This window comes from Grampus griseus (genome assembly GCF_964374135.1).
Source record: "Grampus griseus genome assembly, chromosome: 18".
NCBI lineage: Eukaryota > Metazoa > Chordata > Mammalia > Artiodactyla > Delphinidae > Grampus > Grampus griseus.
The window spans coordinates 58,146,972-58,163,109 of record NC_139012.1 but is presented as its reverse complement, the minus strand read 5'-3'; the positions used below and the strand labels follow the sequence as shown (position 1 = coordinate 58,163,109).

General features: G+C 35.2%; 1 protein-coding gene across 2 annotated transcripts in view; it reads left to right on the top strand.

The window, feature by feature from the left end:
• The window catches only part of TSC22D1 (TSC22 domain family member 1), a 132,795-nt gene that overhangs the window by 17,732 nt on the left and 98,925 nt on the right, over nucleotides 1-16,138 (top strand). The window contains exon 2 of one of the 2 annotated variants that reach the window (XM_082675338.1): nucleotides 1,569-1,672. The exons of the other annotated variant lie outside the window; for it this stretch is intronic. Within the exon in view, the coding sequence (XP_082531464.1) occupies nucleotides 1,569-1,602 (34 nt within the window). The 3' untranslated portion in view covers nucleotides 1,603-1,672. Of the gene's footprint in view, nucleotides 1-1,568; nucleotides 1,673-16,138 lie in introns of those variants that run through there. 2 annotated transcript variants of the gene reach the window in all.

Genomic DNA, 16,138 nt, shown 5'->3' with positions numbered 1-16,138 from the left:
AAGATTATTCTGTAAGAAATTCATAATGTCTTATAAATAAATGTTAGACCTTTACAGATAGAAATTAGAGAGAATATTTCCAGTAGTAAAATTAAAAGTCCCTAATAGATGCTAAGATTGAAGTAATTATTATTAATGATTTGTAGTTTTAGTGAAATTACTGATGAATAAGTGACATACAGTTACCTGTTCTGTATGAGGTATTGTATAGATACCTACTTATTAGTTATTTTGCTATAATATTATCCCCCCTGAGTTTTTCCTTTGAAATATCTTTATTACCTTTTTCAACACAGTAAATCAAATAATTGTATCTAGGAAAGCTGATTTCTCATTTCAGATGTTTTTAATCTCTTTTTTTAGAAATGGATAACCCAAACCACTTACTTTCTTTCATAAGGAAGTTTTTGTTTATGCTTAATATAGTTCTGTTTGCTTGGTTGTGACCTTTTAGACAGTTTTGTTTTGGTATTTTCAACAATGACAAGGATTCTCTTTCTATTGAGGGACATACTCTCATGTTTTAAAAATTACTTTTGAAAGATGGTATTCAGTGAAACTTATATTAGCCAATTTATATTGGAAGAAATGCTGCTTTGTAGTTACCGTTTTTGCTTGGTTTTTGTTTCTTCAAGTGTATTGTTCTGGGTGAGCGTGGTGAGGCGAATTGAGTGAATGCCTGGTTTTGGCTATAGTGCTGTCCACTGGTCATGTGCTAATGAGCCATCACATGTCTGGGTCGTTCCTTCTCTTCCTGTTTTAAAAGGCTTGATCACTGTACAGTTTGTCTTAACTTCTCTTTCAGAGTCAAGCATGGTGCCGTGTCTTGTCTTTGGTGGAGGTTCCATAATATCACAGAATTTTGAAATAAGGGATTGGACTGATTCCTAAGCTGTTCTTTATCTTCATTGTGTTATTCTCCTCTTTGGGGATCTACCAAACATTATTTGCCAGTTATTCTCTGATATGACATCAGGATTTATATGTTTGCACACTGGGTATATTTTATTATGAGGAATTTTACCTATTTTGAGGTTCCGGGGAAGAAGGGTGGATCCAGAATGAGGAGGGTAGGGTAAGTCCAAACTAGGTATTGTAACTAGTTTTCTGCCTCCATTCTTGAATCCCATAATAATAAACCACGAAACTGCACCCCAATCCTTTTAGGAACAAGTGTATTTAATGCTTATTGAAGGTAAATAATATTTGGATTAGCAACCTCTTTAACTCTTCTTTTTTGTAAATTTGTATAAAATTGATGATAAATTCATTGGGAGCCTGAGGATTATACGACAGATGATTCTAAGATTTCTTTCAGTGTATTACTGGCTGATATATTACCGTGGGTGAAATATTGTCAAGTAGCTTGGTCACGTGACTACTAAGTGATGGAGCTAGTATTCTACTAGGTGATTTGATTCCAAAGCTTGTACCACTCGGCTCTCTGTATCCGTGGGTTCTGCGTCCATGGATTCAACCATTCTCTGGTCGGTTGAATCTGAGGATGCGGAATCCACAGATGGGAAGGGCCAGTAGTATTGATACTGCTGTGGATTTGGTATCCACAGGTGGTCCTGGAACCGATTTCCCCGTGGATACTGAGCAGTGACTGTATTCTGAAGCATTTTGGAGGTTGCCATGGCCCACTGATAAGCAGCAAGAGGTGACAGTGGACAACTGTAGACAACAGCCCTTAGCCTGCGAGCATGGAGCCATTTGGCCTTAGACACTTCTCGTTGGTTCCTCACTGTGGTGCAGCGGCTTGGTGCTCCCGTTGATGATCCTCGCAATCTGAATTTAGTTATTTTTTTCTCGATACGTTTTCTATTCAAAATGATTAAACTTTCCAAGTTTTTGCTGAAGAATAAACTTTTAATTTGGGAAATCTGCTTAAGTGGCATCAATTTCTGAATAATAAATTGATATAGAGATAAAGTTTTATGACATGAACATTTCAATAAATCAGACTGGTAGCCTTCCATTGGTCTCAGTGAGCTTTAAGTGTTACAAGCTGTTGATATTTAGGTTATTTTTTTTGTTTCATGTGATCAAATTACATTACAGTACTTTTTAAAGTAGAAAACTCACTTTAATCACTTCAATCATAATAGCACATTGTGACTCAGATCTTTAATTCTGTACAGTTACAGCTTAGATTCACATCACATGCTTATTATTGGAACAAGAAAATGCTAATTTACATGAAGGTTTTTATATTAAGTTGAAAAACAGGATTTATCTAGTCTTTTCGCTCATTAACCTAGAAGGGGAAGTGTATTTTTTTTTAAATCTAAGACAATTGTATTACGTATTAATTCAAAGTTTTTATAAAGCTACTTTCCTTAATTTCTATTATATTTTTCCTGATTTACAAACATTGGAACTATAGAAAGAAGCAATTGGAATTTTTTTTGAATTGTAGTTAACAGTAAAGATTTATCTTAAAGGATATAGTAGTTTAATTAATCATTTAATAGTAATGTAGTGTAAATCTTACTCACATGTTCCATAATTTTACTTTCCAGTAAGATGAAATAGCGAAAAGCTGCTGAAAGTCAGTAGTTTTCACATCTTGTACAGTTGATTGCATTTCTAGACATTTTACTTATTGACATGCTTTCAACAGCCTAAAAAAAATCTGCCACTCTTCCCAATCCATGAGGCGGTCACATTGAAGAGAGAGTGTTTTAAAGTGAGGTTACCATTGTGAAATGGATAGGCAAACTAACAGACTCACTTTGGGATTTCTCTTTATGTAAAGGTTTAGTTATGTTTCCAGTTATATTCAGATTCTTAGCCCATGAGGATCTACCAGTAGCTTCAGTTAGCTTTTTAAGAAATCGATCCAATATGCAAAAGCAAAAACAAGTAGACACATTGGCCTAACAAAAACCTAGTTGTGCTATATTTGGGCTTATGAATATGTGACCTAAATGCCATTGATACCAATGGTCTGAGTTAGAGGCTCAAAACATGAATAGGGGAGAAAAAAACAGAGAAATAGAAAGGTAGTAGAAGACCATTAAAGGGGATGGTAGGGAAGGAGGAGGATCTGGTGATAGTCATAATTTATTAAACAGTTTTGTTGCCTCCATCTGTAAATCTAGCTATATAAAGCATTTTAGAAAAATTACCTAAACTAGTTAAGCCATTGTCTGTTAGCCCAGGAGACTTTTTACATTTACAGTATTTCTGTTCTTTTTTGGTATTGTGTTGGTTTATTTATTTAAGAAATATTTATTAAATGCTTGTTATGTATGTTAACACTGAGCAAAGGTACTAAGGATGCAAAGAAAAAAAAGTCATGATTTTGGTTTTAAAGAGTTTTATCTAGTACCCTGAAGAAATATCCTAAGATCTTGATATATCTTCCGAATTATCCCAAGTTATATTATGCTTAGTTCTGTGTGTGATGTGCATGACAGCTTTTTTATTCACACAAGTTGATTAATCTAGGCTGTAGACTAATGAGCATAGAGCATAATGAGGTAGCGTTTAATGAGCATTAGCCTTGGCATCAGATGTGGCGTCTGATCTTGTTTATGCTACCTCTTCATTGTATGACCTTTGTAAATGTACGTGTAAGCCCAGTTTCCTTACCTGTTAAATGGGAGTAATAGTTATCCTTACACTGTTGTTGGGAGGATTAAAGGAGATGAAGTAAGTAATGCACCTGGCTCAGTTCTTAGTTTTGTAAACGGTGGCTGCTCTTATTGTGCCGGATAAGAATGATTCCATTCCTTTCTTACCCACTGTAAATTAAAACTAAAAGCTTGTCTACATATTGAGAGACTGTCTCCCTACTATAGCCTTCGAGACAAGTGATTCTGCGCCTTTGTGACATTTTTGGTTGTAGCCTGTCTCACCTTGGGCTCCATAAGAGAATTAATGCCTACAGGAAAAGAGTGACTACTTTCTCATTTCTCTTAAGAATAATGTGTATAGTATCACCATTCCAGATGCATAAGGTGAGTAGTGAATGTATTACATATAATGGAAGCGTAGTGAATGTATTACATATAATGGAAGCATCAGGGATTAATTCTTTTGCTGAATCCCAGGATGCTAGTACTATATCTGACCATTGGAGAAGTGCTTCAAACTTCTGAAAGTTACGGAAATAAAAGTTGTTACAAAGCACACTTTCCTCTTTCTTAATGGGGGCAGGGAATATGTAGAAGGAATGTAGTGTCATGTAGCAGTTTGTTGATACTCCAGAATACAACCATTTCCCTAATCAAATGATTCTGAAACTCTTTCATTGTAAAGATTGTTTTAGACAGGCATAATGCCCTGAAGACCATCTGTTCCATGCTCGGTCCCATATGGGACTGAACACTTACATCCTTAGAATGAATGGAGTTAATCAGTTTATTTTAAATAAGATAATGAGTCAGTACCTGTTTTTTAAGTTTCAAAGATTCATTGAACTGGATTTTGAAATCTAGTTTAAAAGTTTCAAAACTAGTGTTTTGGGAATACTAGTTCTTCAAGTAAAAAAAAAAAAGTTCTAGAGCCCAAGAATTTGGGGGAATGCTTTTTGACTTACACATCTTAGAGATGGACATTGCATTTTAGTTTATTGAAGATTGAGAAATTCTGCAGAAGGCAGACAGTTTTACTTATTGACTCCAACTCCTTTGAACATACAGCACCTGTTAATGTCCTATAGACCCGGTGTGTTTTGGAATACACTTCGGGAAATATTGATCTGCTTCATTTTATATGTGAGAATATTCTGGGTCATATAGCTAAGTGATGGCAGGCCTCAACTGGATCCCATCTCTACATTTATTATTCTACGTGAACAGTTCTTTTTCTGCTATACCACCCTCTTTTCTGTAAGTATTTGATTTATTTTAGAAATAAAAATATAATTGTCATGTGAAAGTATATACCAAGTATATACCATCTGGCAGAAGTTTAAGAACATATTTTGAGAAGTATAGCACTGACATATTTGCAGCCTCATTTAATTGGCCCTGTCATTGTGAATGGTTTGCAGATCTTAGGGATGGCCTTCATACGAGTTTACTATATTCCTGGGGGAAATCTAGTTAACTCCATAAACATTCAAAGATAGGGAAGCTAATCAGAATTGGTTCTATGCTTTCATTAGTAAAATATAGAAATTTTACTAACTTTGTTTTTCTTATGCTTTAGAGTTAAAGCTTGACATTGCTAACAAAGGAGCCAATTAAACAGTCTCATCTCCCATTTATCCATTTCCCACGTTACACTTATTTGAGCAATGGAATAAGAAAGGAGTACCAAAAGGGATGTCAAATTCTGAGAAAAATTGAAGTCTTCTGGGAACTAAAAGGATTTATCAAAGGAGTGAAAAGAATGGGTATTGGAGATGTTCCTGAAGATGTATTAGTAGATTAAGGTCTTTTTGGCTCTTTTGGGAATGTCTTTGAAGATAGACCACCATAAAACTGCAGGAAGTCAGAACTTTCAGAGTATTAATACTAGCTGCATTCGGCAGTATCAGAGATTTGATTCAAGTTTTGAAGGAAGAACGGAAAAAGGTTTTTTTCCTACTCAGAAATACTGTAATCTGGTATTCTGAGTAAAATTTAAAGGAGTGCCTTATTAAAACATGTGAAGGAATATACATGAATTTCATTTCTTCGAGGAGGTATGTCCACATTTGTCGTTTTCTTACTTGCTGAACTGAAAACTTGAGTTCTGGTAGCAGTGGCACTTTCAAGGCCTTAACCCAAGATCTGTGATGGCTTTGCAAAGTTGTGTTGATAGCCCATACAGTGTTAACTAAACTTCATGTATCTGTTTTATATCAAATCATATTTCTTAAATTGTTGATTATTGATGGTGGTGATATTCTTTTCCCTTCGTACCTTTTCACCATATTCTTTTTGGCAGTATTTTCCTTTTCAAGACCTGGATTGTGACTGTAAATCTTATTTACAAAATGTTTGGAAAGTAGAATCGGCTGTGAAAGCTGTGAATGGTTGGTAAAATACCAGGATTAAAGGTTTGTTCCAGGATTTAAATTTAGTGTATAGCATATCAGGTTAGGCATTTTTTATTTTTCTGGTTTGTAGTTTCATTACTGTGTAGATATTAACTACCTGATGAGTATTTGACAAACACAGGCTTTCTTAGTTTCTGATGGTTTACTGACCTGGGCCCTGAAGTTCAGGATGCCCTCTCTCTAAGACTTATGGATGTGTTGGCCTTATGACTTTCTTTTTGTCACTGCAGGCTCAATGGCCAGACAAGTTATATAACTTAGAATAGGGTAGATTAAAGGTGTTATTTGTAATTAGATATTTGTCCTGTCTTTTCAAAAGCCTACCCCATTTTATTGATAAAGAATTTGAAAGCATCCTGTTCTTGTATAAAGTGCTGAGTGCTTCTGATACCATACTTCCATTGAGATGAGTGTATTTATATTGATTTTTATGAGACTCAGGTTGGGACGAGGAAGGGAGTGACCTTCCTTTGATTTTGTCTTTGTGTACAGAAGAATTTGAGTAGATATAGTGAAAGCTATCTGTAAATAATATTTAAAATATATTAAAATTGAGGACAACTACAACGTCCATACTGGGTATTATACACTCAGTGACAAACTAAAGACTGTTCTCTGGGCAGCAGAATTGAGCTCTGAATTAGTAGAGAATAAAATGCAATTTGTTATTGCTAGATCATTATTCTAATCATGCTTGTAACAGAAATGATGACTTAAATTATAGAATTTTATATAATTTTTAAAGTACATTAAGGTAATTGAACTCATTAAACTCTTTGAGATTTTTATACATTTAAGAGAGTATCCTATATATTTATTTGTTAGGCAGGTCAATAGATATGTGACATATAAACTAGAAATTAAAATTCTGCATTTTGCTTTTTTGTAGATACTTTAAAGATGAGAGGAATTTTGGATTACCTTTTCAACAAAGTTTTAGATACAGGTCTTTCAGTTTCAGTAGAAACATCTGTTGTTCCTAGATATTTATGTTGTTGATATTGAGTTTTGCTGTATTTTATTTCTAACTCTTATTGCCTTGTCAAACTTTCCTGGGTTGATAGAAATGGCAAAGCAAATAACTGCCAACTGATCTATGTTTAAATGAAATAGAAGGAGAGAATTTCAGAATTCTACTTAAAACATTTAATCTAGCATTTTATCATATACTAAGTATTTTGAAAGAAAATAATTGTTAATCAAAATAATATGATTTGGAAAAGTATAAAATTAGTGAAAACTGAGGATCTTGGAGACAAACTGGTTTTTCAGTTTCCTGCTCTACAGCCTACTAGGTGTGTGATCTTAGCCGAGTTACTTTACTACTTTGTGCCTTAGTTTCCTTATCGGTAAAACTGTGATGATTGTACTGTATATGTCATTGAGTTATTGTGAGGATCGAATGAAGCAATATATATATATAATGCATAATATATTGCTGTATACTAAGCTCTCAATAAATGTTAACAAAATTAAACAAAAGTTTATGTATGAATATTGTAACTGATTTTATAAGTGAAGGTATATTATTTGGGAGTTTTATAATTTGACTTAGCAAAAATATGTTAGAGGGATATTTATGGTGCTATACATTGTTTCTTATGGAAGTTTTTAGGGAAAATGAGCAGAAAATTTTATTCCATTTTTATTATGCAGGAATAAAAATTCATACATGGTAATTTTTTTTTATTGGAGTATAGTTGCTTTACAGTGGTGTGTTAGTTTCTGCTGTACAGCGGTGTGAATCAGCTATATGTACACATCTATCCCCTCCCTGTTGGACCTCCGACCCCTCCCAACCCCGCCAGTCCCCCCCATCTAGGTCACCACGGAGCATTGAGCTGAGCTCCCTGTGCTATACAGCAGGTTCCCACTAGCTAGCTATTTTGCACATAGTAGTGTGTATACATACATGGTAATTTAAATTTGAAGACTTTTTAAGCTACTTCCTCTATTATATGTTTGCTTTAGTCTAAAGTTAATTTCCACTCTAGTTTAACATAAACATAATTCATTTTTCTCTTTGTAGGAGAGAAGATATTTTTTGATCTCTCATACTTTCTTCTGAATCAAAGTTCTCTGTATAGAGAACTATTTATCAAAGAAATTAAAAAGCATAAGCAAGGGCTTCCCTGGTGGCGCAGTGGTTGAGAGTCCGCCTGCCGATGCAGGGGACACGGGTTCGTGCCTCGGTCCGGGAAGATCCCACATGCCGTGGAGCGGCTGGGCCCGTGAGCCATGGCCGCTGAGCCTGCGCGTCCGGAGCCTGTGCTCCGCAACAGGAGAGGCCACAACAGTGAGAGGCCCGCGTACCGCAAAAACAAAAGCATAAGCAAGACTGTCACCATCTGATTACTTTTCTGATGTTAGTACAGAACATAATGCTGTCATTTCCACTAGAATTAGTTTTTAAAGAAAGATCGGAGTGAACTTTCTATCGATAAAAATTGTAGATTTATATTTCTTCTCAGTGAACATTCCATAGGTATGTCACATATTCAGAACCTTTTGTTTTATATTTTTAACTTTATTTTAAAATAAATTTAGACTTAACAAAATGTTGTGAAAATAGTACATAGAGTCCCCGTATACCTTCACCCAGCTTTTCCTAATATTCATAGAAGAAATATAGAAATCAGGAGTTAACATTAATACTAACCAATCTGTAAGCTTATTTGCATTTTGACCATTGTCCATTAAATCACCTTTTTTTGGTCCAGGATCCTATCTAGAATTTTACAGTGTACTTAATTGTCATGTCTCTTTAGTCTCCTTCAATCTGGGCTAGTTCTTCATTCTCTTTGCCTTTTGTAACCTTGACAATTTTGAAGAGCACTAGCTAGTTTGAATATTACTGAACTTGTGTGTCTGATGTTCTCTCTTGGTCAGATTGAGAATTATATATTTTTGGAAAAGATTCCACTGAAATGATGTTATGTCTGTGTCAGTACATTATATCAGGAGTTACATGATATCGATTTGTCCCATTACTGGTGGCGATAAAAGATGATTTGGTTAAGGAGGTGACTACCAGGTGTCTACACTGTTGATTTACTCTTTTTCCCTTTGTAAATGATAAGTGTCTTTGGGGAGATATTTTAAGACTATGTAAATACTGTTTCTCAAAATACTTCCACTAATTTTAACATAAAATTATGTTCACTAAGGTTTTCTTTGTTTCAAAGAACAGAGCCTTTTTCATTCAAAGGAGGCAGTGGTCAATTTAAATGTTTCTGTGTTTAGTCATCTTGACCCTGAAGTTGCCTTTTTAAAGGCAACTTGATTCTGAATTTTTTTATAGTTGATATATATTTTTATGATTGCCTTTTATCTTTTATTCTATAGAGCATTAACTACTCTAAAAATGTATTGTGCATTTTCTTTTTTTTACCTGTTTTACTTCCTCATCTATAGTCAGTGGAACATGACATAATTGGATTAGCTATTTTTTTTTTTTTGCGGTATGCGGGCCTCTCACTGTTGTGGCCTCTCCCGTTGCGGAGCACAGGCTCCGGACGCGCAGGCTCAGCGGCCATGGCTCACGGGCCCAGCCGCTCCGCGGCGTGTGGGATCTTCCCGGACCGGGGCACGAACCCGTGTCCCCTGCATCGGCAGGCAGACTCTCAACCACTGTGCCACCAGGGAAGCCCAGGATTTGCTATTTTTTTCTTTTCTATCTTTGAACAAACACTTGACATTTAAACCTAGTGGAGTAACTTGAATCCCAATAACATTTCGGGATAGTATCTTTTCCAAAAGGATGAAGAGAAAATATATTGGTGAATCTTGGAATTTGGTTAGATATTGATTTCTTAAAACAATCTAATAGGGTTTTTCACTTTCATTACAACTTTCTTCTCTGTTAGGTAATTGCTTTCCATGCTGTGCATTCCTTAAAGTTCCAGGCTTTCTTCCTTATTTTAGTGTTTATAAGGTGTATCCCGTTTGACAATATATACAAGGTTCTGGTTTAGATAGAACCTTTTCCTCCAGAGTCAGTACAATACCGTGGCTAACTAATTCTGAGCAAGCTGGGCTTTGTTTGTCTTTCTGCTTTTTGACAAGATCTCTCACTTTTTAAAATTGAATGTTCTGCCAATATCCGGTTTGGTTTTTTGTTTTTTACTAATTTTAGGTCTGGAAAAGAACATTAGAAAATCTATAACGGGTGTTGTAATTTAGCTAAAATTTGTGTCACCTCAGGATAATACCTTTGACGTTTCTGCTGATCATATTTAGAAATTAATCCTAGAAGCTGATGAGCCCCAAAAGAGAATCCATGGAACTAATACACTTTCAATAGTTTTTATTTCCTTTAGGATAAGAAAGTTTAACTTTAGATACCAGCCACTTGACAAAATTCTGCTTACTTTTTGTTTCTTGATCGGTAGACTTCGTTCATTTGTAAAACGTTTACTGAATTTATTTAATTCGGTGTATAGTCTAGGGGCTGGAGGTGCAAAGACTCACTGCTTCTCTTAAGGATGTTCTTTCATTTTCTTCTTAATGCCATCTGGGGCTGATCTGGACACTTGGAGGGATTTGTGGGAAATTCTTATTCTTTTTAGAAGTGCCTTACAACTAGCAACAGTGAATGATAAAAGGTGAATAAGAAAAAGATATTACTGTGTCCTGCTCCCAGTTTAGAGTAGTAGAATGTTTTGTTTTATAAATAATCTGTAAATCTATAACTTAATAATTCCGACTTCAGATTGGTCTTCTATAACACAAGTGAATAGAAATCATAGTCTTTGTAGAAATGTGTTACCTTCAATTTCATTGCTTAAAAATGACCAGGTGTAGCTTTCCCTCTTTCATTGATATTAGAAACGCTTAAAAGTAATAAACAGTATATGCTCATTTAGTAATTTAGTATTGAGAACAAATATTGCAAATAGTCTAGTTTGTACATTTCTCAGAGTGGTATTTATATATAAAATACTTAGATTGTTTCTGATTTGAATGTGACTTGATTTTCAGTATGACTCTTCAAACTTTTAAGTATTAATGGAAAATATTAAAGTCGTAGACGAATAGACCTTCTGACACCTTGTTTGAGTTCCTTTGTGGCATTTCAGCATTGCTGATTTTATTAGCTTTGGTTTGGAATTTCTTCTTTCGTGGTTGAAATGCAAGCCCTGCAGTGGAGTAATTTCTTTTTTCCCTCTTGAAACATCACATAGAAGAATGCTGTATACTGAAACAGAATTAGGGTAGGTCCTACTACGTCATTCTTATGAGCCTCCATCAGTAGTAGTCTTGCAAAGGCTGTCCTTTCTTGTTTGAATAATGATCTCATTTTGAAAGTGCCTTTACATTTTTCTGCATAAGTGATATGATACACTAATCCACAGTCTTCATAGATTATTAACTCCTGAAGCAAGAGAGATGCAGCTGTCCTCAATGATTCAAAATAATTTCTATTTAGGGAAATTTGTTTAATTTTTTTTTTGAGTATGAATATGTTTTGGCATACTTCAGGCAGAGCAAAGAAGTTATATCCTGAAAGTAATCTGACTTGGGAGAAGTTTATAAGTGGATCTATTATTTCTTCAGCCAACTCTCATATTTAACTTACCCTATAACCTAACCTAAGGACTTTTTTTAAAATCTAAGTTTGTTGCATTTTTAAGTTATATACTCTGTGGGGTCTGGTAAATAAGTCAAGGGTTTGGAGCTCCTACTGAAGGAGAAATTGTAAACTTAGACCATTATTAATCTGAGCAAGATACGATTTCTTGGGAGTTGTTTTTCATTTTCAAAGTGAAGTGGGCTTCTGAACTTAAATTACCAAATAATTCTGTTCCATAATGGAATGCTCCCCTTTTGCCTGTATTTTCAATCAGATATATTGTTACTAATTAGTATTTAAGAAATGAAGGAAAACTGGGAAATTTGGAAAATCATATCTTGTTTATAGTTTCTGAATATATTTTAAACTGTATCTTAATCAAAGTAGTTAAGTTTTACTTAGATCTCGTTCATTTGGGAGTCTTTAATAATTTTCACGGTTTATATTGAAATATTATTAGATATGAAAAAGAATGATTTGTCAAGAAAATTGATTAGAAAAGGCTGGAGGATGATTGTTTAATAATTTTAAAAGCACTTTTGTAGCACCTGTTTCCACTGTATAGGTCCAATGAAAATAAATAAAATAGCTCTGATGTATCAATTTTAAGCTCTTTCTCATCTGTTAAAAAGCCACCTCTTAAGAACTCCAGCTGTGGAATACTCTGCTATTCGATTTGTGAGTTTTGGACCCTTGCAAGTACCTAGTTAGATTGTATTTCTTGAGACATTCAGTATTCAGATCTTTTTCTTTTTTGTGCTCCTTTCCTCTTGCCGTCCCTCATGTTCCTACTCAATGTGATTCTACTGCAGAATACTGTTTAAAGACTTCAGGATTTAAAATCTGTTGGAAACTTACAATGGAAAATAGCTCCACATAGGCTCATAGCTTTTGTAGTTATTTGTTTGGTACCTCATGTTGGATGGCAGTTTCACCCCCTTGCCTTCTTTAGATTTGTTTTTTCATTTCTTTGCTTAAATTCTGGAAATTACAGATTTGATGGTTAAATTTGTAGGTTTTCTTTTCTTAGTCCAAACTGTTTACATTTTTCACTTGTAGAGACTTGAATATATTCCTAAAGTACAGAAGGGTTATTAGCTCATTCCTTCATCTTCAGGCTTTAAAAAAAAAAAACATTTAGTCTAACTGTTGTTAGGTAATGGAATAACCATTCCTTTTCAGCTGCTGGCATATTTCCAAACTGGCCGGCAGAGCCAGGAGGAAATGAAGGCATTAAAAACTAACTTTGGTTGGTTGCCACCTTCTTAGTGCTGAGACTATAACCTTTGTTGGTTGATTGATAGAGAACAGGAGAGCACAATCCTCGTTCCACTAACAGGTAAGGAACCCTTGTGATGACCAGTTGGTGTGAGAGAGACATTATTTGATAGCATTTTTTCTTAATTTATCCCCAAATATAACATGTCCCTGAAGTCACATAGTGTGACTGCCTGTGTTCCATCCAGCAGGAATACGCAGCACCCTTCTGTTTAGAGTGAGATCTGAAATTTAATACTCATGTATCACTGTACCACAAAGTATAATTGATCTGTTTCCTACGGTTAAAATTTATCCTGCAGTCCCTGTAACTTTAAATACCTATCTGTCTGTCTTATTCTCCTTTCAGCTTTTCCTTGCTGAGATGCTGTGTCCTTTGAACTTCCTTCTCTTAGTTACCTAATCTCTATAATAAAGTAAACTATTTTCCATTATCTTTATCATCATCTGTTATTTGGGTATATCTTACTGCTTAAATTTCTGCATTGTAGCCATTAATGATTATTTCCTGGTCCTTCTTGACCCCAAACCAAATGATCATGTGTTTGAAAAAAGATTTTTAGTCTGTATTGCCTGTATCTGCAATTCTGCCCTCCCGCTTTTAAATATGAGTGCTTGAAGAATAAATCTTTTTCAGTGACAGTAGTCATAGCTTGATAAAATTCAGGTTTCGTTTTATATTGCTATAATATGGGACTGTAGTCTGATTAACTCTTTAAATTACTGAAAACTTAAAAACTGAGAACAAATCCAGCTTCTTAGACAATTCCCAAGGTTTAGTGGTATTCCCGTTAATATGCTTGATTATTCTGTTTCTACTTTGCAATCCGTCTTCTTCTCTTTGACAGAAGAGTTAATTGGGACTTCCTTGATATATCTGAGGTCGAGTGCCTTTCCCTGTCCCTTTAAGACAACTGATCTTGTTTTCCAGTCCTAATTGATCATTTTTGGATTTGGTCTTCCACTTGAAGTTGGGTGGTTTGTCACAGAACATGTTACGGCTTAGACCAAGATAGGTCCCTTCTTAATAGTGACTGAGGAATGAATCATTTGTGGTGACAGACTTCTAAAATTCAAATTAAGAAGGCACTAAGGAAAGTATGCCCAAATGTAGCTCCTTTTTATCCTGAGGATAAGTCATTACAAGCTCAAATGACCAGAGAATGTAATTTCTTAATAAGAATTTTTTCTTAAATCTATATTCAGCTCTCTATTTCAGTGCTTCTCTCCTACCAGAGGTGCAAGGAGTGATCCTAGAACCACAGATACAGCCAAGACCACGGAGAGCTTTTGACGTCAGGGGTCCACTTTCTCCACTGAACCCTTGGAGGCAGAATATCCAGCTTCTGGAGAGAGTTGGGAAAGGATAATAAACAAGTGGGTGCTTTCCATTATTTACTTGGGTTTATTTATAGACTGGAGTGTCCTTCCATTGCCCATTTAATTCTACTGTTAAACTCCTTGGGTTCATAGAAGAACCAAGTGGGGCTGCAATCTGTTTGTTTTTCTAAGAATGCTAACTAGTGCCCGTTCCAGAAAAGAGACCTAAAATTTATTTTAATTTTCTCTCCAGATAACTAAAGCAGTGGGTGATTTGGGGGTACTTGATTTGGTGAATGCCTGTGTAGTCCACAGGAATTTTTAAAAGGAAATATTTGCCCATTTTAGCCTTTACTGGTATTAGTGTACTAAGTGCTCTTTTATATTCCAGTATTTAAGAAGTTTCTTTATTTCGTCTTTGGGCAAGCTGGGCATCTGAATTCTCCTAATTTACACAGTCTGATGTCCAGGTGTTATCCTACCCTGTTAGTGAGAACTTTTTGGTCTTTTTCCTACCTCGAACTTTAGGACTTCAAATTAAGTAGATCTTTAAACAAGATGCAATGATAGTACCATTATGGTTTTACTGTCAAGTCTAGGCTTCATTCTTTAATAAGATGCATACGAATGAATATGAGTTTCAGGATATAACAAGGCAAAAGAGCCTTTTCCTAGATTTTCCCCATGGCATTAAGATGGTTTTCTCTTAGTTTCTTTGATGCCAAGGGTAGGATTTGATTCCAGGAAGTTCTTATCACCTGCAGTGGGTAGAACGTGAAGTTGGTGCCTTTGGCAGGTTTTCATTTCTCCTTGGTGGATCCCTTCTGTGACTCCAGGTATCTTGATAATGGGAGACCGGTTTATTTGTTCTCTAATTGCCCAGATTTCTTTCAACTGGTAAACATCATACTTCAGCAAAAGGAACTCTTCTAGCAGAGCCTTCATGGATGATATCTGTCACACATGCAGCAGCTGCAGTTTGGAAGGCAGTGGTGAACGGAGCCACGCATTATATCTAGAAGACACAAGGATGAGAGAGCCACCTGATCTTGCCATTGATAAACTTTAAGATTTACTCTGGTGTACTCTTGGTCTGGAAACGGAAAGGCTCAAATAATGACGTAATTTTTTCAGATTGGAATTTTACATGGCCATGAAAATAATTCCTTTTTATTCAGAAGACTGAAATAGAGGAAGCATGAGAGACACCTTTCTTTAAAAAGCAGCTCTCTGTATCTGTTTCACTTAAAAGATTTGTGGGATTGAAAATCACCTTAATGAAGCAGGCAGACTTTTTATTTTTTAGTAGTCTGGGAGATCCAAAAATCGTAATGAAACTGTCTTTTGTTGCCTGACACTGAAAGGAACTAGGAGATATAAAGGGTGAACTTCTTAATTATTCCCAAATTACTTTTAATATTAGGATGCACTTTTTAAACTTTTTCTCGTCTTGGGCCTTATTCTTATTTGTCAAATCAACAAAGATTCCAGCATAGGAGTAGAGACGTCTTCGAGTTCAGTCTGCTAAAGTAGTAAATACTGTTAAACTTGAGGTATCGTTCTGCACTGCAGGCGTTCTAAAGCTGAATGATAGCTGAAGAAAAAGAGGTATTTTATAGAGCGAAAGCAATTAGTAGCAGTAGGATAAGCCTCTATGTGTGAATAAGTGTTGCAAGATAGTTATCCAGACTATCGATAAATTGATGGCGGTAGCGATCAAAATGTTTTATTTCTCTTTTTGGTATCTATTTAACTGGTCAGTCGAAAGCTGTTAAAGAAGTTTTTAAAAGTTATGCAATGCTGCCAGTTTGTTTTATTTGGTATAAATTTTAAGAATAGAAATTCTAGAGATAATAATATGGAAGCATCTAAATGTCTTAGGAATCTTAAAGGTTTTGGAAACCCACATTTGCTAGACTATAACCTGGCCTTCAGTCTTCTCGGCTATTTGTGAGGCCTGTTTTCCCCTC